General features: G+C 44.9%; 1 protein-coding gene across 5 annotated transcripts in view; it reads right to left on the bottom strand.

The window, feature by feature from the left end:
- SLC1A2 (solute carrier family 1 member 2) overlaps positions 1 to 24,070 on the bottom strand; it is a 150,333-nt gene that overhangs the window by 83,262 nt on the left and 43,001 nt on the right. The window contains exon 1 of one of the 5 annotated variants that reach the window (XM_060018715.1): positions 19,167 to 19,273. The exons of 1 other annotated variant lie outside the window; for it this stretch is intronic. In XM_060018715.1, coding sequence (XP_059874698.1) covers positions 19,167 to 19,174 — 8 coding nt within the window. In that variant the 5' untranslated portion in view covers positions 19,175 to 19,273. Of the gene's footprint in view, positions 1 to 19,166; positions 19,274 to 24,070 lie in introns of those variants that run through there. 3 more of the 5 variants (XM_060018711.1, XM_060018713.1, XM_060018712.1) reach the window with 3 other exon arrangements.

A 24,070-nucleotide genomic window follows, 5' to 3' on the forward strand; every position in this document is an offset into this window, starting at 1 on the left:
TTTAAATGGTACGTCAGGGTGCCCAACCACCTGAATTAGAGGCTGGAAATGCAACAGGGCAGGGCCTTGAAGGTCCCCTGCTGCTCTAGCCTGCTCATTAACCTCTTAGTTGCTGCCTCCCAGGCAGGTCCAGGGCAGGAGGTGAGGGAACAGAAACTTGAGGTCAGGGCACTCTACCAACAAGTGTGAAAGTATTTCAATATTTTATTTTTTTATTTTTGGTTATTTCATCTGGTTTATTACCTAGCCACAGACCACATCAGTGACAGAGGGAGTCTCATTCTTCTAACATTAGTTTTAAAAGTATGGTTATAAGCCAGCTATGTACACCAACATATTCCTTTCCATAGGATTCTGTGTTTTCAGAGTTATTAAAGTATATAACATAACCAGAGCTATGTTTCCATATTGACTTCCAGATCAGAAAATGCTTTATACCTCCAAATCACTTTCACATCCCTATCCATACACATATGGTAAAAGCCGGTTGTTTTTGCAAAATATTTCAACATTTTAACTACCACCTGAGTGTCAGCCCTGGAGGAGAGGCATTTCTGAAATAGTCTTATTAACGAAAATGTGTGAAAACCATGTTAAAAACCCACCAACCTAGGCAGTATCACACGCAACAGACAAAAAGATTTTCAATCACCTTGGAAATCAGGGCAGAGCAAAGGAAAACAGCAGCTCTCACATCAAATTGACAAAACACTTTGAAGTTATAACATCTAGGATCGGCAAGGACATGGGAAATTTAACATGGGAGTCTAGATTGGTAAGGCAGGGTGGAGGGAGGGTTGATGTGGTAGTTTCTATCAAAATAAAAAGTGTGCAGTACCCTTTGATCCCCACCCCGGAAACATTTTTTCTTAATATCTGTCCTAGAGAAATGTGTATGTCTGTGCACAAAGACGTACATTCTTTGCTGAATTGTTTATAATAGTAAAACCTGTGAAATAACCTAAATTCCATCAATATGTAATGGTTGAAAAAATTCTGATACACTTTGATGCTTTGAAAGACTATGTACGTGTTAAAAAGGCTGATGTATCACTATTTGGAAAAATCTCCAAGATATAAATATGTGAAAATGTTATACATTTATAATGGACATTTATAATGCATGGAGACAAATTCTGGAAGGAGAAGCAAAAAAATACTCTCAGGGTTTAACTCTGGGAATAAAAGAGGGTTTTCGAGGCAGGTGTGTGTATACACATTGTTTGCAGGCTTTTTTTGTGTGTAGGTTTTGACTTTTTAAAAAAGTCATGTGTCATGCTCTATAATTAAAATTTATTTTGAGGAATGGTGAATCAGCCATCTAAAATGTTTTGAAGAGGACATAAAATTTTTTAATGCAGGAAAGTATTAACTTTTTAAAAGACAAAATTTAGAAGCTGTCCTTTAGAAAGGAGTTGTTATCAGGGAGGTCATAAGCCCTTTGCGCTGAATTTACTTTCAAGCTCACCCAACACAGATATTGACAAAAGATAACCTTAAGTCCGAAATGATTCTGAGGTTTATGCCCAAGAAACAAAACAAATAACCTGTCCAGAAGGACCAGAGGAAATGTACTTCCTGGAAAACTGGGTACATTTTATCTTCTTTAAAATTAGAGGAAAATGCAGAATCTCTTTTCCTAGTCTGAATTCCACTTTTCCTTGGCCAGTAACAGAGGCAGTTGCATCCCATTCACACAGCAGTTCATGTAACAGAAAATACTAGCCCCAAACTGGTCCTGGCCACTTACGTTCAACACTGGGACATCTTCCCCAGAATGTTAATAATAATGATTCTAGGATAGGGCTGCAGCTTGCAAGTGAGACTTTCATCACTGTCCTGCCCTGACACATTGTGAGGACCCAGGCAAGTCACAACAAACACAGTGATGTGTCTGTAATGTCAGCACTCCATCTTCACAGGGGGTAACCCATTATCTGTGCACCAGAATAATAACAATCAATAATAATAATAATATCGGTGCACCAAGATCTGACCCCTTCATTTTGACACACAGACACACACACACACACACACACACACACACACACACACACAGATCTGGCAATTTCGAAGGACTGATGAAATCAATGATAGATGCACCAACACTGTGAAATCCCTAGAAGGCTTCTGCCTAAACATCCATTGCAGTGCCCAGGTGAGCATTTCACAGCAGATGAAATTCTTGAAACCCAAGGTACATGGCTGAGAAGTGGCCACGCTAAGAACTCAGGTGGCGGAGTTCACAGCAGCACCGTTTGCAGCGGCCAGGACGTGAAGGCAGCCTGGGAAGCCATCGAGGGATGGATGGAGGGGAGGATGTGGTGTGTGTGTGCGGTGGAATATTGCTCAGCTATGGAAAGGAGTGGAATGCTGCCACTTGCAGCGACATGGATGGCCCTGGAGATTATTGTGCTGGGTGGTGTGGGCCAGACAGAGCAGGATGAATTTCATGTAGTATTGCTTGTGTGGCGAGTCTAGACAAGTGATGCAGGTGAACTTATTTGCGGGACAGAGATAGACTCACGGACTTGGAAAGCAGACTTGTGATTGCTCCGGATGGGGGGAGGGATAAATCAGGAGTTTGGGAATGGAATACACACAGTACTGTGTATAGAACGGATGGCCAACAGGAATATACTATATAGCACAGGGAACTATAGTCAATGTCTTGTAATAACCTATAATGGAAGAGAATGTAAAAAAAGAATACATATGTTTATATACATATGTGTGTAACTGAATTGCTTTGCTGTACACCTGAAACTAGCACAGAATTGTAGATCAACTATATTTCAATAAAATTTTTTAAAAAAGAACTCAGACCTTCATTTTCCATCATTTAAAAAATACTTTTTAGGGCTTCCCTGGTGGCGCAGTGGTTGAGAGTCCGCCTGCCGATGCAGGGAACGTGGGTTCGTGCCCCGGTCCAGGAAGATCCCACATGCTGCAGAACGGCTAGGCCCGTGAGCCATGGCCGCTGAGCCTGCGTGTCCGGAGCCTGTGCTCCGCAACGGGAGAGGCCACGACAGTGAGAGGCCCGCGTACCACAAAAAAATAAAAAAATAAAAAATAAATACTTTTTACATCTGAGACCCAAATATGATCAAAGTTATTAATTTGTTCATTTACTCATCCATTCAGAAGATATTTACTGAGCATCTACTCTGGGCTTGGCACTATTCTACATACCACAGAAAGATCAGTGAACACAATGGAGGCTCACAAAGAGTGAGGTCATGAACAAATAATTAATGTCATAGGGTAATAAGTACTGTAAAGTACTGTGAAAAAACAATGGAGTGATGTAATGGTGGGTGGGACAGAGAGTGACGGGGGACTATTTTATATAAGGGGGTCAAGAGGGGACATTTAATCAATGACTTGAAGAAAGTAAGGGTGACCATGTGGAATCCCTGGGAAATGTATTCTGAGAGTGAGAACAGCAAGCGCAAAGGCCCTGAAGCAGGCAAGGTGGTGAATTCTAAAAACAGCAAGGAGGATTTCCTTACCGTCATGCACACAGGCAAATTCTGCAAGCACATGTTTGATGCAGTTCAAGAAGTTTCCCCCTGAAAATGCACAGACAGAAACATTTTCCTTACCCCAAGACCCCTGGAGCCTTCTGTCCATGGACCCCAGTTAAGAAGCTCTATTCTACTCTAACCATTGAAGATGGTGGCTTTGGAGCTAGCGTGGCTCCAAATGGCTGAATCATGGCTGCCATCCCTCATGGGATGAAAGAGACAAAGAGGAGATGAATTCCTTCTTCAGACAACCTGCTGGCTCTGAATTTCCAAAGGGATGGGAGGCCCTTCCCTCATCTTGGGAGTCTGAGAAATTAACCTGGGGCAATGATGAACAGGCTCAATCGCAGGCTCGCTCACTGCCCCCTCTCTGTGCAGGGAAAGCCTTCCGGGTCCTGAGCACTCTGATTGGATCCGATCCCACTGCCTTCTGAGTTGGAAGTGACCCAGAGGCACTTTTAGTCTCCAGAAGGTATAATAGTAAGAGAATCGAACCATTCAATTAGGCTTAGCAGCTCTGTTTCAGAGAGACAGCAAGTAACTGACAAATACTCCTGGTTTGTCTCTAAGTTGAGTTTTGAATGCCCCAGAGTAAAAAATTAATAACAGTCATTAAAAAAACAATAAATAGGCAGATTTAAGCAGTGCTGAATCCAAGCAACCCACTCTGTGATGTTTACTTTGCCTGTTTCCCCTGCCAGTTTCTCTCAGGTCCCCACAGGACTCTCAGTGTTAAGACCATCACACCTAATAATTCTTGCTAAATACCAGGGTTCCAATTACAGCTTCACCATAAAACACTTCCTAAAATGTGTGGGCTTGGCTCCTGCTTTTGCAAACGTGAGTTTGGCCCTCCTTCCTTTCTCCGCTTGGCGTTACACACACCTTCCCGCTCTTGGAGCCCTCTGCGCAGTCCTGAGGAACCCACCCCGGCCTGGTGCGCCTGCCGCTGCGTTGATCAGCGAATTCTCTCTGCGAGGGAACCCTTGGGTGATTTCATTCCTTTTCTCCATGCAAGACTTCTGGGCATCAATCATGACAGCATCCAGGAAGGTTGGCGCTTTACACTGTGAAACTCTTAGACTAGGAGGGACCAATGGGGACAGACAGGAGACAGGGGGATCGAAGTTTACCTCTCCTACACGAAGTGCACCAAGAAATACACACACGGGGCAAGGAGCAGGGGCTAGCAGGGCTAACGCTGACCCCCTTACCCACCAGACTCTTTCCTTGTCTCTTAAAAAAAAATTTTGTCTGTTTCTCAGATTACATAAATAATATGCACTTTGTTTACAGAAAGATATAGAAAAGAAAATCCCCAGTGGGATTTTCAATATCCCCAATGGGATATTGCCAGGAAAGTCTAAGTAATAGTCAATGCATATACCAAGCATTGTTTTCAGTGCTTTACACTCAAGTAAACCCATTTATTCATTTAAACCTCACAGCCACACGATAGGGGTGACATTACTTTAAGACCCATTTTGCAGATGAGAAAACCAAGGCAAAGAGAAATTAAGTAACTTGCCAACATTTCTCAGTTATTAAGCAGAAGAGCTGGAATTCAAACCCAGACCTTGTTCTTACGGCATTTTAATCGTAACTGCTTTCCATTTGAGATGTCCATCTCTACCCAGCTCCCGCTGCTCTGGGGTCCAGCCCCCACGGGCTGTTCCTTCTCCTGCCAGCGCTCCAACCCTTTGTGAGCTTCCCTGAGCACCCCATATTCAATGGAGTTGACAGCAAACCAAAAAGGAAAAGAGGCCACTTTTCAGTCCACTCAGAATGTGGAGAACATCAACTATATGTACAGGATGGTGTGGACACAGTGACCACAAGGGGTTTGGTCTGATGGCAGAGACATGACATGTGAACAAGAACAACTAACAGCAGGAGTGTGGCCAGACTCTAAGCTCCTTGAGGGCAGGTTTGTATTGTATTCACTGCAGACTCAAAGGAGGCGGTTAGTGGCTGTTTGCTGAATGCCTGAAAGAGTAAGATAATAAGAATCTCGGCCCGTCGTGCTCTTCTGAAATCATAAAGAAGTTGGGTATGACTTTCCAGGTGAAGTGACAGTTCAGCTGAGACTCAGAGGCTGGATAAGACGTGACCAAGCAGAGAAGGGGGGCAGGATGCCCCACGGCTGACTCCACAAGACTTGGACCCAGGTGTTCCCAGCAGAGGTCCTGGAGGCAAGGGGCGAGGGCTGGGGAGGGAGTGGGAAAGATAAGTAGGCTCAGGTCATCCCGGTGCTCCAATGCCAAAGGAAGGAGGGGAGACTTGGGAAAAAGATGTATCTAAAGATAAAGATTTGGGAGTTAACCGCTCTAATTAGCTCTCCAAGTGAGAAAACAGGCAAGAACAAAGACCTTAGAAAGGATGAGAGTTGAATCTCGCAACTAGTTTTGTGGGGAAAGAGGAGGAAGGAGAATCCTCCAAAAAGGAGGCAGAAAGGAGTCACGAGGAGCAGGAGAAGCATGAAGGCGTCATGAGCAGCCATCTTAAGGGGCTTCCCCAAAAGCAGTGCTACTTCTTAGCGCTCCCACCAAAGGGACAGACACAGTAACTCAGTACAACGAGCCTCCCGCCCTCTGTCTCAGTGGCCTTTAGACCACCTTAAAGATAAGAATGGATCACAAGCCAATCAACTTTTGGGCAAAATCCAGTTCAAAAATAGTGGCTGCCTGGAGCAATGTATTGAGAAGGATTCTGAAGCTCAATCCAGATTCAAAGTGAAGGAGTTCTATGATCCATTAGAAATGTCTGCCATGGACACATAATTGATTGCCCATATTTGCCATCTTTGCCTCAGTAATTTGCACACACTTTATTTCTTAGATGTAGGGGCTCATTTAGAGCAGAGACTGTCATATATATATTTTGTTTTGTTTTGTTTTGTTTCGGTCCGCGGGCCTCTCACTGTTGTGGCCTCTCCCGTTGCGGAGCACAGGCTCCAGACGCGCAGGCTCAGCGGCCATGGCTCACGGGCCCAGCTGCTCCGCTGCATGTGGGATCTTCCCGGACCGGGGCACGAACCCGTGAACCTGCATCGGCAGGCGGACTCTCAACCACTGCGCCACCAGGGAAGCCCCGAGACTGTCATATTTATCTTTGTGCCAGGCCCTGTGCCAGGCAGGCACTAGGGAACAGAGATCACTGTGCTCAGCAAATGTCTAAATGAATGATCACACTCATTTGTTCCTAAGAACAATGACGACAAAGAAGCTGGGTGCTGTGAGCTTTCGGAATGCAGGGGTGGCAGAAGGGCCTTCTTCCTCCGAAGCCAGCTTTCCATTCTGACCCTGCCAGGGGCCAAACTCCCTATGACAGTCTGGGCTCCTCTTGGGTTGAGCTGAGGTTGCCCTCATTCAGGGAAAGTACCTAGCCAATGGACAGCATCCATGCATTGCCCTGCAAGAGATGTTACTAACATAGCTGATAAATTCTGGAATTGATGGGCACGGCCTCACTAGGAACAGGCCTGTGAATCCAGGCTGACACCAAAGCATTCCCCAGGCATGTGCTTCTGCAAAGGAGGCTTGTGGAATGTCAAAAGCAGAGACACACCCAGCTTGGCTTCCCCTGCGGTTAGTGAAAGAACTTCTAGCAATGGGTTGAGCCAATGAACAGCCATTTCTGGGGGTCTTCCCTCAAGTATTTATTGATGAGCAAACCCTATAATCCTCTTTGCTGTCCCTCAACCCTCAGCAGAGTGTCCTGTATGTAGTGGAGGCTCAGTAATAAGACAGACACTTAAAGAGCTCCTGAAAAGATGGGGAGGAAGGAAGCACATGATTAACTGCCAAAGCAACGATGCACACACGCATCAGTGCTACCGGAGTTACAAAGAGATGGATGAGACAGTTTGGAACAGAGTCACAAAGGAGAAAGAAGAGTGTGGGCTGAGTTTGGAAGGCTGTAGGTAGACGTTCGATAGGGATAGAGAAGGGGAGACAGGCATCCGGCAGAGGAAATGGAGGGCAAAAGCTCGGAGGCAGGACGGGAAAGGCAGTTCAGTAACAGGAGGAACAATGTGGGAGGAGAATCTGGGAGAAACAGGGAGCAAAGATTGGAAGCAGGGATGTGAATGGGGGGCACTGCAGGGGCCCAGGCAGTGAGGAATGAGGCCGGAATTAAGGTGTGGACTATATGGATGAAAATAAAGATGATAAAAAAAACCAAGCCCACACTGAAAGGGAGAATCAGGAAGGAATCAAAGGTGCAAAGGGAATCAAAGGCCAACAGGACCCTAGGAACAAACATCAAAGGACGGATGAAGTGGCAGTTTTCCGTAAGTCCTTAGAAACATGGATTATTTGTGGACTGCAGACCACCAAACCTTGTCTGGCAAATGCCCAGGGCCCAGAAATCAATCATTCAGATAGTTTTTTTTCTTTTGAAACCTATGGCGCTGTCCTCTTCGTCCTAGCTCCTTTTCCTCCCTTCCTTTTGTAGAGGAACAAAAAGCGAGGAAAGGCCCTTCCCCTCCAGATTTGCAATCTCCTTTGCTCTGGGCACTCACCCAGAGACCTGACAAAGTCCTGGTGTCTCTCATAGCAAAGATATGTATCTAACGCACTTACTATTCACAGGACATCTGCATTTAAAGGAAGCCTGGCTCAGATGCTTAGATTTTCTGGATGTCTGTCCACAGTTTCCTGTTTGCTGCATGCCTGGGAGGGGATGGAGTGAATAACCCCCAGTCCTTGGGCTCAGGGAGCTTACAGTTAAGCAACTGAAAAGGCCATTCTAGTCTGTTTTGTACTTATTTTTTTCATCGGGGGCAGAAGTCTTTAGTTATGAACAAGCTCTCCAGGGTACAAATCCCAGCTCCACCACTTACCAGCTAAGAAACTTGGAGTGAGTTTCTTAATGTCTCTGAGCCTCAGTTTTTCTCCTTTTTGGAATGTAAGCTCTGAATGGGATGACCCATGCAAAGGGCTCAGTTCAGTGCCCGGCACATGGCATTTACTCTGGTTACCTGCCAGGATGTGCCAGGAATCACTACTGACTTTTAGGACTCACACTCGGAGGACAAGACAACATCTCCCAAACCCCAGAGGCAAGTGAGCCATTACGTCTTATCAACCCTTCTTATTTCCAGATGGAGAAACCAAGAGACTCTCTTCTTCCTTGTTTTATCTTGCAGAGCGTAGGGGTGGAAGATGCTGTCAACATTTATTGAGCATCTACAGTGAGCCCAGCATGGCATTAGGCATGTCCTAGGCTTTATCTCTTTTAATCCTCACAACAACCCACAAGGTACAAACGTTTAACCCAGATCAAGTGAGAAGGAAAAGAGAGACTGAGGGTGTGAAACTTCCCCAAGGTCCTATAGCTACTGCAGAGCTGGGCTTCAAGCCCGGGCCTCTCCAGCCACCTCAGATGCTTCCCCCGCTCTTGACTGGAGCCATACCTGAACCCCCGGTACCTGGGGATCCTCCCACGAAGGCACACCAAGATAAGATGTCATCCCAGTGTGTCAATTTCAGGCCCTAACAAGCTTGGCAGAAGCAACAAAACTTTCGACGATGTATTAAATACTCTCAGCTACACCATCAAGTCTGATTGGGAAGATGCCCGCCTGGGGTTGGAGCCTCTCTCTGGTCTAGACCCAGACCCTGGGGTGGGTGACCTCCTAGCAGGCATTGGAAGCACCCTCCACTCATGGCCTTAAAAGCGTAATGGAAGGAGCCTTAATTCCATTCTTTGTATCATCTTGCACCTTGACCATACCACCTCTCTGAGAGAACATACTAAATCCCGCCCACATTTTTATTTCCTTTTAGAGATTTTCTTACAGAGTGAACCCATCTACCCACTACCCTCATAGAATGGAATCAGCTGACCCAATCTTCATTTGAGAGATTAATCATAATAGTATACTAACAATCGCTACTGAGTACTTACTCCGAGTCAGGTACTCTCCCAGAGAAATAGATACAATCAATCATTAGTTCCACTTTACAGATGGGAAAACTGAGGTTTAGAGTATGAGGTAGGTTAATCAAAGTCAGGCAACTGGTTAGTGGCATAGACAGAATACAAACCAGAAATGCTTTCCTTAGGAGCCCAGGCTCTACTCACTGTGTCACACGTTCTCCAGGGAAGCTGGGGCAGCCTCCCATTCCTTCCCCACCTCCCTGAATGGCCAGCACGTCTCCGCTCTCACAGATGGCACGTGGGCACCTGGGACTGTGGAGTCTGAAGAACACTCCAGACTAGCATATTTTCCTACCAACATGGACATGTGTGCCACCACTCCACCGCACTCAGCCCGGCCACGAGGAGGTTAATAAGCCCAAAACCATCTGGTTTTCAAGTAATATTTAGTGACCTCATGAGATACAGTATCATTGTGAGTGCTCTGTGTGTACTTTTAGAATGCAAGACAGAAAACTGCATATATCACAATTTTAGGAAAACCGTACATTGCATCAAGATGCCAAAAAAAAAAAAAAAAAAAAGGCACCAAAAGTTTCCAGTGACTGTAACGGTAGGATGACGGATGCATTTTATTTCCTTATATATTGACGGATGCATTTTATTTCCTTATTGATTCTTTCCTTTATGTTCAAACTTTCTACAACAAACACAAATTAACCTTTAGAACAAGAAACAAAAAACTTACAAAAATAAGCCGATTGACCCCAAAAAAAGTCTACATTATTCACGGTAAAGACAAAGAATAGTTAATCTGTAAGTAACCTCATTGGCACATGCTCCGTCACCTGGCTGCTTAACACATCGTGCCTGGTTACGAATTTACACCTCCATGTAGCACTACGTGGTTTCCAAGCCTGCCTCTGATGCTAAGAGAGGAATGTCAGGGTTGGGAGTGAATTACCTTAACCTGTCCCTGGCCCCTTTCCAGTCTGAGCCACAGCCTTCTGCAGAGGGAAGGTTTATTTACCGACAGCCTTGTGATGCAGCTGGCCTATTTTTGGCTGGCAGGCAGGGCAGGATAGCTCTTTATCCACTCCTGCCTTGGCCGAGCCTCAGAGGTCAGAGAGACACGGCATTTTCATCTTGTCCCGGTGCCAAGGTTGTTTTTCTAGAAGCCACTCCAATGGCTGAGGAACCAGCCAGCCTCCAGCTCGCTTCTCCAAAGCACTGGCACAATTTCTCCTCTTAATAATATCAACCCCAGTTAGATTTGTAAAAACGTCTCAGAATGAGCTGTACCAAATCTGAGAGAGAGAGAGAGAGAGAATGCGAGCTGCCCTTCTTTTGTAATACACCTTAAAGGACACAGTTCACTCCAGGGGTTAGGCTGAGACAGTTGGGAGTAAGCTAATGCAATGGCTAAACAGTGCTGCAGAAGATGTAAATGGTAAATGGGAATTCAGGGCGTGGGGGAGAAGGGATCTGGGGAGGAAAAGGGAGGATCTTGACCAGGAAGCAAGAGGTCCTATCAACACAGTGGGGAGGTGGGAGCTTGCGTGGCAGAGATGGCCAATGAAGATTATCCTAGCTAGCAGGGGTGGTCAAAGGACCTTCAATAATAATAGCAATAATAATAACGTTGATAGTAATGATAGCTAACATTTCCAAAGCACTTAACTGCAGATGTCCTTCCAAGCACTTTATACCCACAACGATCCTGTGAGGTAGGTACTACTCTCATCCCCATTCCACAGGTGAAGAAACTGAGGCACCAAAAAGTACAGTTATCTGCCCAAAGTGACAGAGTAAGTGGGTTTTGAAAATCTCAGCCTGACTTTAGAAACTTTGTTCTTAACCACATCACTACACACTCTTTCCCTAAGAACAGAAATGCCAAAGGGACCACTGTATCCCACCCGCTGTGTTGTTCTGCAGGTAAGCCACCCGCTTCCCTCGCCGCTCAGACCATCAGTAAGCTCTGCTGTGTCTGCAGCCTCAAGGCTGTGGAACCCTGGGAAGCGGGGCATCAAAACGGCTTCCAGGGAGGGAAGGCAGGGTGGAAAGAGCCTGCACAGATGGTGACAGGGTGGAGAGGAAGAATTCGACAGAAGCAGGACTCAGATTGGGAGGTGCCTTGGAGAAATGCAAGCCTCTAAGACTCCATGGAAGAGAGGCTCAGTGGCCCTCCGAGTATGAGCTTCAAGTCAATTTCACGTAAATCATAAAGTACAGTAACATCCTGTGCCAAACTGGATGATTTGTGAAATTCTGAGACTCTGACACTTGAATCTTGATGCCTTACTTCCTTGGTTCTAAGGTAAGCTTTTTTCTTTCTTTAAATATTTTAGAACTTCTGAAATTGGAATATATACTTGCATATAATATTCAACATATACATCTATTGTGGTGTTTGCCTTTCTACTTGAAAAAACTATTATTAAATTGCGTTTGCAGATTACAACTAAGGGTGATTTAGGATGGAGTAAATGCAGCTGTTTAAGAACCTTCTGATCGGCCTTCCTGGTGGCACAGTTGTTAAGAATCCGCCTGCCAATGCAGGGGACATGGGTTCGAGCCCTGGTCCGGGAAGACCCCACATGCCGTGGTGCAACTAAGCCCGCACGCCACAACTACTGAGCCTGTGCTCTGGAGCCCGTTAGCCACAACTACTGAGTCTGTGTGCTACAACTACTGAAGCCTGTGCACCTAGAGCCCATGCTCCGCCATGAGAGAAGCCACTGCAATAAGCCCGAGCACCACAATGAACAGTAGCCCCTGCTCGCTGCAACTAGAGAAAGCCCACGGGCAGCAACAAAGACCCAATATAGCCATAAATAAATAAATAAAAACCTTCTGATAGAAGCAGATGCACTGACTTTCTCACTCACTTGTCTCTTTACTGTTAAGCTTTCCACGACTCAAGCCGTTCATACAAATGTACAGAAGCAAATCCCCGCCTCTGCCTCACCTAGCAGACTCCTGCTCATCCTTCTGGTCTTGGATCAAATATTGCTGCCGCCAGGAAGCCTTCCTGACCGCGAAGATCAGGTCTAACTTCCCTATTCGTCTGTGTAATGGATTGATGTCCACCATCCTCCACTAGACTGTACCCGCCATGAGAGCAGGATTGGGCCTTTTTTCCCTCACAGTTAAATCACCACTTAAGAGCACAATACATAGCAGTACTATTCCCAATAGCCAAGACATAGAAACAACCTAAATGTCCATCAACAGATGAACGGATAAAGAAGATGTAATATTATATATATATATATATATATATATATATATACACACAATGGAATATTACTCAGCCATAAAAAGAATGAAATAATGTCATTTGCAGCAACATGGATGGACCTAGAGATTATCATACTTAGTGAAGTAAGTCAGAAAGAGAAAGACAAATACCATATGATATCACTTATATGTAGAATCTAAAATACAACACAAATGAACATATCTATAAAACAGAAACAGACTCACAGACATAGAGAGCAGACTTGTGATTGCCAAAGGGGAGGGGGCTGGGGGAGAGACAGATTGGGAGTTTGGGATTAGCAGATGCAAACTAGTATATATAGGATGGATAAACAACAAGGTCCTACTGTATAGCACAGGGAACTCTAGTCTATATCCTGTGATAAACCATAATGGAAAAGAATATGAAAAGGAATATATATATATGTATGTATGTATAACTGAGTCACTTTGCTGTACAGCAGAAATTAACACATTGTAAATCAATTACACTTCAATAAAATTTTTTTTTAATTTTTGAAAATACAAAAAAAAAGAGAGCACAATAGGAATTTCAATAATTCTTTGCTTCATGAATAAACTTGAGTCTCTAATGAGAGCTGGAAGACAAATGATTAATTCTTGCCTCAGATGATTCCAAATTCCTTTCAGAAATTCTTGGCAGGCTTCCCTGGTGGCTCAGTGGTTGAGAGTCCGCCTGCCGATGCAGGGGACACGGGTTCGTGCCCCGGTCCGGGAAGATCCCACGTGCCACGGGGCGGCTGGGCCCGTGAGCCATGGCTGCTGAGCCTGCGCGTCCAGAGCCTGTGCTCCACAACGGACGAGGCCACAACAGTGAGAGGCCCGCGTACCGCAAAAAAAAAAAAAAAATTCTTGGCAAATATCACCACCTACAAGGGTGGACACGAGCTAGACTTTCAGGAGAGAAGAAAGTCTTGCCATCTTCCTACCATCACCGGACCATGTTGATATTTAATCCACTGCCTGTTGAATAATATTTAGGCATTTATTATTTTTCTGTACTGGCTCCTAGTGACTCTTTCTTACTCCTCTTTCATTTATAAGCCAAATCCTCACTTGAATGAATGTTAAATAAATAATATGACCACAACATTTAGTACAATAATAGTATACATTTTAAACCTTGAGGAAGGAAAACTTCAACAGAGGTATTGGAATGGTGCGATAGGTTATTATTGATACTCTTTCAAATCCTGTAATCCTTTCAACCATTGAGAAAAATTTCACACTTAGAAGGATCCCTAGAAACCTTCAGATCTGGCCACTTGGCAGATAAAGGCCAAAGACAACATCAACTGCCAGATGACAGAGGTGTCCTACCGGTGTATCCTGGCACAAGAGACCCCCTAGAATAAAAGGCAAAGCTTACGGCCAAAGGCTCTGTATTGGTCCACTGCTTCAGGCGCTTCTCTTTCACCCTAACACAGCGGTTCTCAACCGGGGGCAATTCTACCATATCTGCAGACATTTCTCATTGTCACAACTGAAGAGAAGGGGTGTTCCTTGCAGACAGAGGCCAGGGATGCTGCTAAACATCTCCCTGAACAGAGTTAGCTGGCTCCAAATGTCAACAGTGCAAAGGTCAAGGAGCCCTGCCCCGAGAGATGTCAGAGAAGGACCCAGAAGGAGCTCTGGGCAATTCCTCACGCTTCCCGGCCCCAACCACAACGTGCTCCCCTCACCACAACACATCTAAGCTTGTACATCATATACCAAGGCACTTGTCTACTGCCGTATGTACACAAATATGGACCAGAGGACAGCCCCAGCGCCACCAGAAACATGACACATCTTCTGGGAGCAGCAATTTTACTCAGAATTCACTGAATTGTCTCGATTCTCAGATACATCTGGTTCCCGTATTTGAATATTTCTGAAAATGGAATGTGCCTTATAATTAATGCAGGTTTACCCGCCCCCGTGCTGTTATGAAGTCAATGGAAACTCTTACAAACGATTATGTATCAGAAGCAGAGAAACATGGTAGTTTAAAACACAACACATAGAAATAAACACAAACACAAATAGACGATGGAGTGTGATGTAAAATGTGCTTGAAAGACAAAGACCAAACACAAGCCTTCAGAGAATTTCTCTCTTGCAGCTCTTTCCACCAGTGTGAGGTCACATGCCCCCACCTCGTTGGTAGAAAAGTTCAAAGCGTAGACTTTACTCTCAGGATGAAGAACAACCAGTAGCCTGAGGGTCTGTGATGAGACCAACCATGGTGGGCTCGCTTTAAAACCTCAGGTGGTCTGCCCTCCTCCTCCTGGCCCTCAGCACCCTCCTCCCGCATCTCCACCCCATTCATCCCCGCTGTCTCTCTTCTGTTCTCTCCCATAACTGGTACCATTTCCAGTGGTCAGCACTTGGCGGCATCCCGAGGCTCACTAGGAGGACAGCACCCATGGGTCCTGCCTGCTGACCGCCTTGTTTGACTGCATGGGTGCTGCAAATCAGCAGGGCGTGGTCAGTACAATGGCTCTGGAGTGAGTGAGGCCAGTTACAGACCTAGACTCAGCACCTTGGCCGACTGTCTCCTGGACAAGCTTAGGTAACTCTTTACAGCTCGGTTTTCTCCTATGGAGAATGGCAGGGGATTATAATAGCACTTGCCCGCTACAGAGTTGTTTTTTCTTTTGGATATAAATAAAATAATCACGTGAAATACACAGTGCATGGCCAACTACCCGTAACAGTTGTTTTGGTCTTCTGAGCGGGTTGTAAGACATCCAGCCACAGTGATTCTAAAGACTCCATAGCCTGGTACGTAGTCACACATTGGGTAATCCTGAATGGGTTGAATGCTATCGAATACATCTAAATCGGGGCAGCTTGTGATTTTTTTTCCAAGTTCATCCTCACAAACCTACAATAAACCCATACAAAATCAGTAATTGATTTTTTAAAATTATTATTAATTTTTTGGCTGCGTTGGGTCATCGTTGCAGTGCGTGGGCTTTCTCTAGTTGCAGCGAGCAGGGGCTACTCTTTGTTGGGGTGCGTGGGCTTCTAATTGCAGTGGCTTCTCTTGTTGCGAAGCACGGGCTCTAGGCACATAGGCTTCAGTAGTTGTGGCGCGCAGGCTCAGTAGTTGTGGCCCGCAGGCTTAGATGCTCCGCAGCATGTGGGATCCTCCCAGACCAGGGATTGAATCCGTGTCCCCTGCATTGGCAGGTGGATTCTTAACCACTGCGCCACCAGGGAAGTTCCACTAATTGATTAGTTAAATTAGTTAAAAATAAGGGATAATAGGGGCTTGTGTTCCTTTGTTCTATAAAATGTACAGGGATGAGATCTTTGACCCCACTGGTATCCCTGCATCGTAGAAAGGTTCAGTTGGAGAGAATTTAATAATGTTTATGCATGTCTCTGGTCAAGTGTTATGGCTGTGCATTTGCTAAGATTAAGACTCCAGACAACAGCCAGGGCTCACCTGGAACTCTGGGCAGAATGCCTTTGGTCAGGATGTGAGCAGAGAGGGGTTAACATTCCAAGACAGTCACTTTGGGTCAAGAATACATTATGTCTTTTCTTTCTGAGGCAAGGAAATTTAAGGACCCTGCTCTGCCACTTGAAAGCAAACTGGTTCTGAAGGTCTAGAATATCACTTTTCTCTTGCTGTTTAGGCTTGCCTTAAAACATTTAGGGCAAGTAGGTGAATGGCATTGAGAGGTGTAAAATTTCTGACAATTTGGGGAGAAGATAAAGAAAAATGAGGGAAAATGAAAATGGAAGCAATCCTTTTCTTTCAGAGCTTTTCCCCAACACAAAACACCATGTTAATTTTATTATTTAGTAGAAATTAACTTTCTACTAGCACATTACATATTTTAAAGTATTGTTTATGGTTAATAATTAACATGCTCTTTTAATTCGCACATTTTTTTTTGCAAGCATTGCGTGTACCTCCGGTTATGAAAAGGTACAAGTTTTCAAAAGTAAATTCAAACCTGTTGAACTTAACTTTAGAGCCCTGTTAAGGCATCAAATATAAATATAATGACTTAAATCAGACAGGAGTGGGGCTTTGTGCAAACAAGTACATTTGGACATCATATGTGGGAGTATTAATTGGAGTTAGTAATTCTGCAAGGAGGTAACAAGTATTATAAATCTGTTTATATTCATGGGCCTGGTAACCCCATCTTGGGAACAATGTCCAAGAAAAGTAAATTTAATTCAGACAAAGATGGTCATTTGTAGCACTATTTAGATAAGAAGAAAATTACGAACAGCTCCATTCAATCACTCTGAAGAGGTTAAGCAAATGATACCACAACAGTAGTGAAGTATAACGAAGCCAGTTAAAGATGTAATTTCTTATCCACATTCCCACACGGCAACCTAGTGCCTGTCCACACAGCCGGGCATAAAGCAGGTCCTCCACAAGGCCCGCACAAGACAAGAACGGACATAAGAAAAACCACGAGGATAGAAGGGACGTTAGAACAGGAGTTTACAGTAAAATGATTTGAGTTCGTTTTCTTAAAAAAGGGAGGAGGGGGAAGGCAGCCTAAAAAACAGATATAAGACTAAAGATAATAACATGATCTCAAATATTATCCTATATTATGACTAGAAAAAGATTCATTCTAATAATGATTATCTCTGGTTGAAGGAGTTGCAGGTGATTTTTCCCCCCTTAATTATACTTTTAAATATTTTGACAGTTATCTGAAATGAGCATACAGAACTTTTATGATCATATTATTAATAACCTTTTTTTAAAAAAAGAAACTATAAACAAATGAACCTTTAGGACTTAGTTTTAAACAGTGAGAGAAATGAGGCAAAATGTGAAAAGAATAAGTCATTTATATTACTGTGAAAAAGGAAAATCATCAGGTTTTTTACAGCTTGGTGTCATCCACCGTGTCAAACACATAGAGTCCTCGCCCAAAATCCAACCTTTCCACAGTTTATCTCTTCTTTCTGATTTCCTGAATTATTGCTATCAGCAGTTTCTGCTTCATTTGACTCATTTTTTAAAAATTAATTTATTTATTTCTGGTTGCGTTGGGTCTTTGCAGGCTTTCTCTAGTTACGGTGAACAGGGACTACTCTTCTTTGGGGTATGCTGGCTTCTCACTGTGGTGGCTTCTCTTGTTGCAGAGCATGGGCTCTAGGCACATTGGCTCAGTAGTTGTGGCTCACAGGCTCTAGAGAGCAGACTCAGTAGTTGTGGCGCACAGGCTTAGTGGCTCCGCAGCATGTGGGATCTTCCTGGACCAGGGCTCGAACCCATGTCCCCTGCATTGGCAAGTGGATTCCTAACCACTGCGCCACCAGGGAAGTCCCATCATTATTTTTTTATCATCTTTTTGAGCTTCTAAAAACAAAAATCAGCATGTAAAAGGATAGAGTATTTAAGTACTGTCCCAATTGTGGTAAACCCTAAAACTGGGCCCAAAACATAGAAAACACTCAAAAGATGTGATTGAAGAACAGAATGAACATAAGCCATTGTCTTCCCAATTATGGAGGAAAAAAAAAAAGAGTAATTTGAAGGGAAAAACAGCATGAGGAGCTGGTGGTCTTTGTAACACCTACACTTTGTGTTGCAAGAGGAATAAGAAGTGCCCTGAGTAGAGCATTGGACCAAGAAGTGCCCTGAGTAGAGCATTGGACCAAACACCTTACATATTTAGCAATATCAGAAAATATCTTTCCATCATGTAAACCAAGCCTGCTGGCTTTTCCATCACACCAAGTGCAACATCGCTTACACTTTTGCTTTTCAACCTTTGGTCCCAAGACCTTTTGCAGCAGGATTAACTGGTTGATGATACAGTCTTAATAAAGTCATTCACATACCGTGCACTCGCACAGGGGAATACAGTTACCGCACAACAGGTAAATGGCAGAGCTGAGGTGCATGGACTTTCATCTGGACCAATTTCTTCAGCAATGATTGCTGAAGACGCTAGCTAACATTGGAACTTCTAGAAAGAGTCTGGGGTTGACTGCAGAAGACATCCTCGTTAAGGACTCTGTGTCATACTTCTGGGTGCTTAAGTTCTTCAAGATGCAATCATGGATGATGATTTTGGTACAAGGTACAGTTTTTCCAACTCATCCCTAAACACCTTATTAATATGTTATTTAAGCAATCATCTAAAGGAGAAAACGTCTATATGAAAAAGTATGAATATCATTTCTTCATTCACTGATTCATTCAAAACATACTCATTGAGAAGCAAACCATGTGCCTGGTTCATTGCTAGGCATTGGGGTGCAGGGACCCACACATTTCTAGGGAAGCCCTGGTTCACAGAAGGAAGCCCACGTTACCTCAACCACTGGGAAAAGCAAGAGTCTTTGCCAAATACCAAAATAGGCTCCAATAAGCGTTTTATAATAACCCATTGTCCCACTTTCTGCTTCTCCTCTTCCTCCAGGAATATAAGGGGATTCCTCTCTTCTCATCGCCCCGCACTGTCCACCACCACCCCACCCAAGGCTTCTGACCTGACCATCCTCTCGTCTCCAGGAACGCACTGGCCACGTAGCGCCGGAATGAGTTCTGTCTTCCATCTCGGTGCTGTTGTACCTCCGGGAAAAATCTGCCAGTTGCTTTAAAGTTTACCTAGCCAGAGTTCTGATGTCACAGAAGTAACAAACTGTCCTACTGACTGTTGTCACTTAGCTGAAAAGCTCAAGGTCACTAAGTGTTTGTTTGAACATTGTGTAATTATGGGAGTTAAAGACCTCATCAGGATCATCTTAGGCCTTTGATGTCCCTTTCCTCTCCATAAGCAAGAACCGTACCTGTTTCCTATCCAGGTGTTGTGACTTTCCACTCGGCGAGCCCAGAAGCTTGCTGGCAAGCCCCAGTCACTGTCACGAGACCATCCTCCCTTGGCACTTACCCTCACTCCTCTATCACTATCCTTACAGCTACTGCGATCATTAACCATTCCATCCCTGGCAGCCTCGCTCCCTGACACTTAACCTGGAATCATCAAAGTACTGAGTCTTTACCTTCTAATTCCCAATGTAAATGAAAGTAACCCTCTCCTTTTAAGGTTCGGAGATGTTGTCGCCTTCCAATCGATCCGAAATTTTCACAAGAGCTATGCATCTGGGAAAAAATTGTATTTTATTTGGTTCCTAATCTCAGCCATAGGTAAGTCTATAGCATGCAGTGGACACCTTTTGGGCCTCCACCTGAGACTTCAGTCCTACTTCCACCACTCATGATCTGTGTAATGCTGGGCAGATTACTTAACAACTCTGAACCTCAAATACCTCATTCATAAATAATAATAATAATAACATAATACCTCACAAGATTGTTGTGAAAATTAAATCAGTCAATATACATGTACATACCTAGAACATGGATCGCATGCAACACATAGTAACTATTATTTTCATCAGTATTTATTCAATCCACAAATATTTCTTAGGTACAACAGTCATTGCCTTTATGAGCCCTTAATGTCCTTTGAACAATTTTGCTATTGAGAGCTGCCATTAGAAGCCATGGCAAATCCACAGCCAACTGGATTTTCAGATCTCAGATCCCCTTGGGAGCTTGACTACATTCAAGCTCTTCTAGTTGCAGCATCTTCATCCTCTGTTGGTGCCATTTGTCACTGTAAGATCTTGATATTAGCTATTCTTCACTGCAGACTTACTATGTGCCAGGCACATTCTACATGCTTTACATGTGTTTGGCGAATTTAAATCTTTCAACAACCCTGTGAGGTAGGCACTACTATTATTTACATTTGTAGACCAGGAGAAGGCACAGAGAGGCTGCGTAACTTGCCCAAGGTCACACAGCAGCTCCATGGCAGAGCTGGGATCCAAACCCTCAAACTCAGACTCCTGAGCCTATGCCCAGAACCATCGCATGACCCTGACTCTCCCTGGAGGGGTTTACTGTCTCTCTAGAGAAGGGGCAGTGTGAGGCATGAATATTCGAGAAAGAATGGGAAGTGGAGGAGGCAGGGGTGGGTGCTGGTGAGGCATAGAGAGTGAGACCATCTTTTGGGTGTCGTGCAGAGAAAGCAACCAGCTAATCAATTAGTCAGGCACAGTCTGAGCCGCATTCACATTCTACCCCAGAATGTTCTGGGGTTGCCGCAGACCCATGGACGCCTGAGTAGGAGGCAGAGAGCAGGTTGCTGCGTGGCAGCAAGGAAGGGGTCCCAGCTGGAGCCTGGGACACAGCTAATGAGAGCAAAGCTGCTACAGGTGCCTCTTTCTCTAGGTTGCCAAGGTGTTTGTCACTTGTAAAACCGGGGGTCACCAGAGGGTTTCAAATATCACTTGGGGTACAGAACCAGAGGGTACCTTAAGATCCCTCCACATTGTGGAATTCTAGGATGTCAGTCCTTCTCCCCCGGCCCCATCAACAGAGCCAGCTCCATTTTCGAAATGACAAACAGAAGAACTACCACTAAGGGTACTTTCTATAAGCCGGGTGCTCTAGGCTGAATTCTTCCAGCCACTCTCTGTATGGAATTATTATTCTCTCCACCTTACTGATGCGGCGTAGAGAGGGAAAGAAATCTACCCCGGAACATGAAGCCGGCAAGAACTGGAGCCACGACCTGAGCCCAAGACGGGAGACACTCAGATCAGGTGCAGTCTAGGCACTCGATGGGTGGTGCTGTGACAGAAGGAGCGTCCACACCTTTCGTTCACTGACTCTTTCTTGCTGGAGCCTCTACAATGGGTCCAGGACACAGAACTACATATGGCAGGTCCATATGCAGTTCCATGCCCTCACTGAGGTCCATGCCCTCACTGAGCTGTATTTTCTTTCTTTTTTTTTTTTTTTTTTGAGCTGTATTTTCTGTTCCTACAAGAAGAGGCTATCAGAGATGAGAGCTTAGCAAAACACAGGGCCACAGGCAGAAGAAGGGCATCGCCCAGACGCTGGGATCCTGTGCTGATCTCCATACCTGTCACCAGGTACACAGAGGCTGGAATTAAAACCAGTCCTTGGAACAGAGTGCTGGTCTGGGAGGATCCCGCATGCCGCGGAGCACCTGGGCCCGTGCGCCACAACTGCTGAGCCTGCACTCTAGAGCCCGCGAGCCACGGCTACTGCGCCCACGTGCTGCAACTACTGAAGCCCGCACGCCTACAGCCCGTGCTCCGCAACAGGAGAGGCCACCACAGTGAGGGGCCCACGCACCGCAACTGAGTAGCCCCAGCTCGATGCAACTAGAGAAAGCCAGTGCACGGCAATGAGGACCCGACGCAGCCAAAAATAAATAAATAAATAAATAAATTTTATTTTAAAAAAAAGTCTCTGCTCACCCACCTTCTTATTAATAATATGTAAGTGTATTAAGGACCTTCAGCCAACAGTGAGAAAAGTTCATTTATCCAAAAGTTGGTACACTGGCTCTAATTGGTGGAAACTTTATAACCAAGCCCTTGATTTCTCTTCAAAACGTTAAGGGGAAATGCTAAGTACTAAACGATCCAGCAAAGGGACTGCCTGTTCAGACAGTCTGCTGGCGTCTGAGTACCACTCACCCACCATACATATTACTCTGTGCCTTGACCTTTCCATACGTAAAACGGAGATAATAATCACAATAGCTATTGTACTCAAAGCTTAATACATATAGGCCCTTGTGATGGTGCCTGGAGCATAACACGCACTCAATAAATGTTAGCTATCATTACGCAAATTCAGCATATTTCATAATATTTATGGTAATGATTAACTGCTATTTATTCCTCTCATACTGTGTGCCAGGCACAGGGCTGAGAGTTATAGACATAGCATGATTTGGTCCTCAAGGCAATCCCATAAGGTAGGTATTATACCCATTTTACGGGTAAGAAAATGGGGAGGGAGTCAGAGAAGCCCACAGCTGGTGGATGGCAGAGGAGAGCTGGAACCCAGATCCATCTGAACTCAGAATGCTTTGTCATCACAAGGCTGAGTGTGAGAAGGCTCTGAAGTCAGCATTTCCAACATCAATTATTATAGCATTCCCAAGTCTCCACTATCATCAAAGATTATATTTAACTTCTCCCTGTGGTATCACTCATCTGGAAAACTCCTCTTCATCCTTCAAAACCTTACTCAGCTGTTTCTGGCTCTATACAGCCTTCCTTGTCCATCCCCATCCTTCAACGAATGGATGTTTTCCATTCCTGAACTACTTCTGCTTCTTTTACATATTTCTGCTTCCTTTCCATATTTCAAAGTGCTGCAACACTGAGTGACTTGCTGTTTGTCTCCCCAGTTAGGCTGTGAACTCCTCTATCCAGGCACCTATGATTTATTTTAATTCTTTGGGAATTAGCAATTTATTTCAATTCTCTGGGAAATAGCAATGCATGCATAATCCACATCAGGGGTTCTCTGCGGGGGCAATTTTGCTCCCCAGGGGACACCTGGAAATCTGGAGACATTTTTGGTTGTCACAATTGGAGGTGGGAACATGCTACTGTCATCTCATGGGTGGAAGCCAGGGATGCTGCTACAGTGCATAGGATACAGTGCATACGATATCTCCTCCACAACAAAGGATTATCCAGCCCCAAATGTCAACGGTGCCAAGGTCAACACACCCTCGTCTACCTAGTAGTTCTCAATTAAGCATCACTGATGCTCTTGACTAAAAAGTTTACTGTACTCCGTACATCATGGCTCAGGGCCTGCTGCAAACTGTGCTTCAGACCCCAAATATTTGTTTGCACCTCTGTGGGAGGATGATATGTCTCCATTCCTGATGCCATGCTTTGCCTTTCCACTTTGGCCAATGGGATGAGAGATGTCTCAGATGTCCTCCCTGCCTCACCCATAACACACGCCTATCACTCTAATGCACTCCAGCTGACTTCCAACTGCCAGTGTCTCTGTATCGTTGCCTGAGGGCTTTCTCAGAAGCTAAAAGGCTACTCTGCCCCCATTCAGGTCAGAAGCGCCTGGGAATTAAATGCCCCAGCCAGGAGCAGCCCTCAACCAGGGACTGTCAGGTTTGAATGTGTAAATACACCTGCTCCCTCATTCCTGAAGAGGATAACAGGACACATGATTCCAAGCATAACAGGACATGTGATTTGCCCTGTCTCCACAGACTTCCCCACGGGTTAAACTGGAGCTGCCCACAGTGGTAGCAGGCTTGATAACCCACCCTCTCTTGGCTGCCCTTCCACTTCTCCCTTTCCTACTGGTATTTCCTGCACCTCCCAAATAAACTACTTGTGCTGGAATCCTTGTTCTGGAATCTGCCCTTAGGTACCCGAACCGACACAGATAGAAATAACACATGTCTCTTCCCAGCAGAAGCATCAAGAACCTTCACATGATTCTCTCATTGCTCTTATTCCCTCTGCTACGACAATGGCATGACCCAGCTAAGGGCTGCGTCTTCAGCCTGGGTCCCACATGG

Source organism: Delphinus delphis, chromosome 8 (genome assembly GCF_949987515.2).
Source record: "Delphinus delphis chromosome 8, mDelDel1.2, whole genome shotgun sequence".
Taxonomy (NCBI): Eukaryota; Metazoa; Chordata; class Mammalia; order Artiodactyla; family Delphinidae; genus Delphinus; species Delphinus delphis.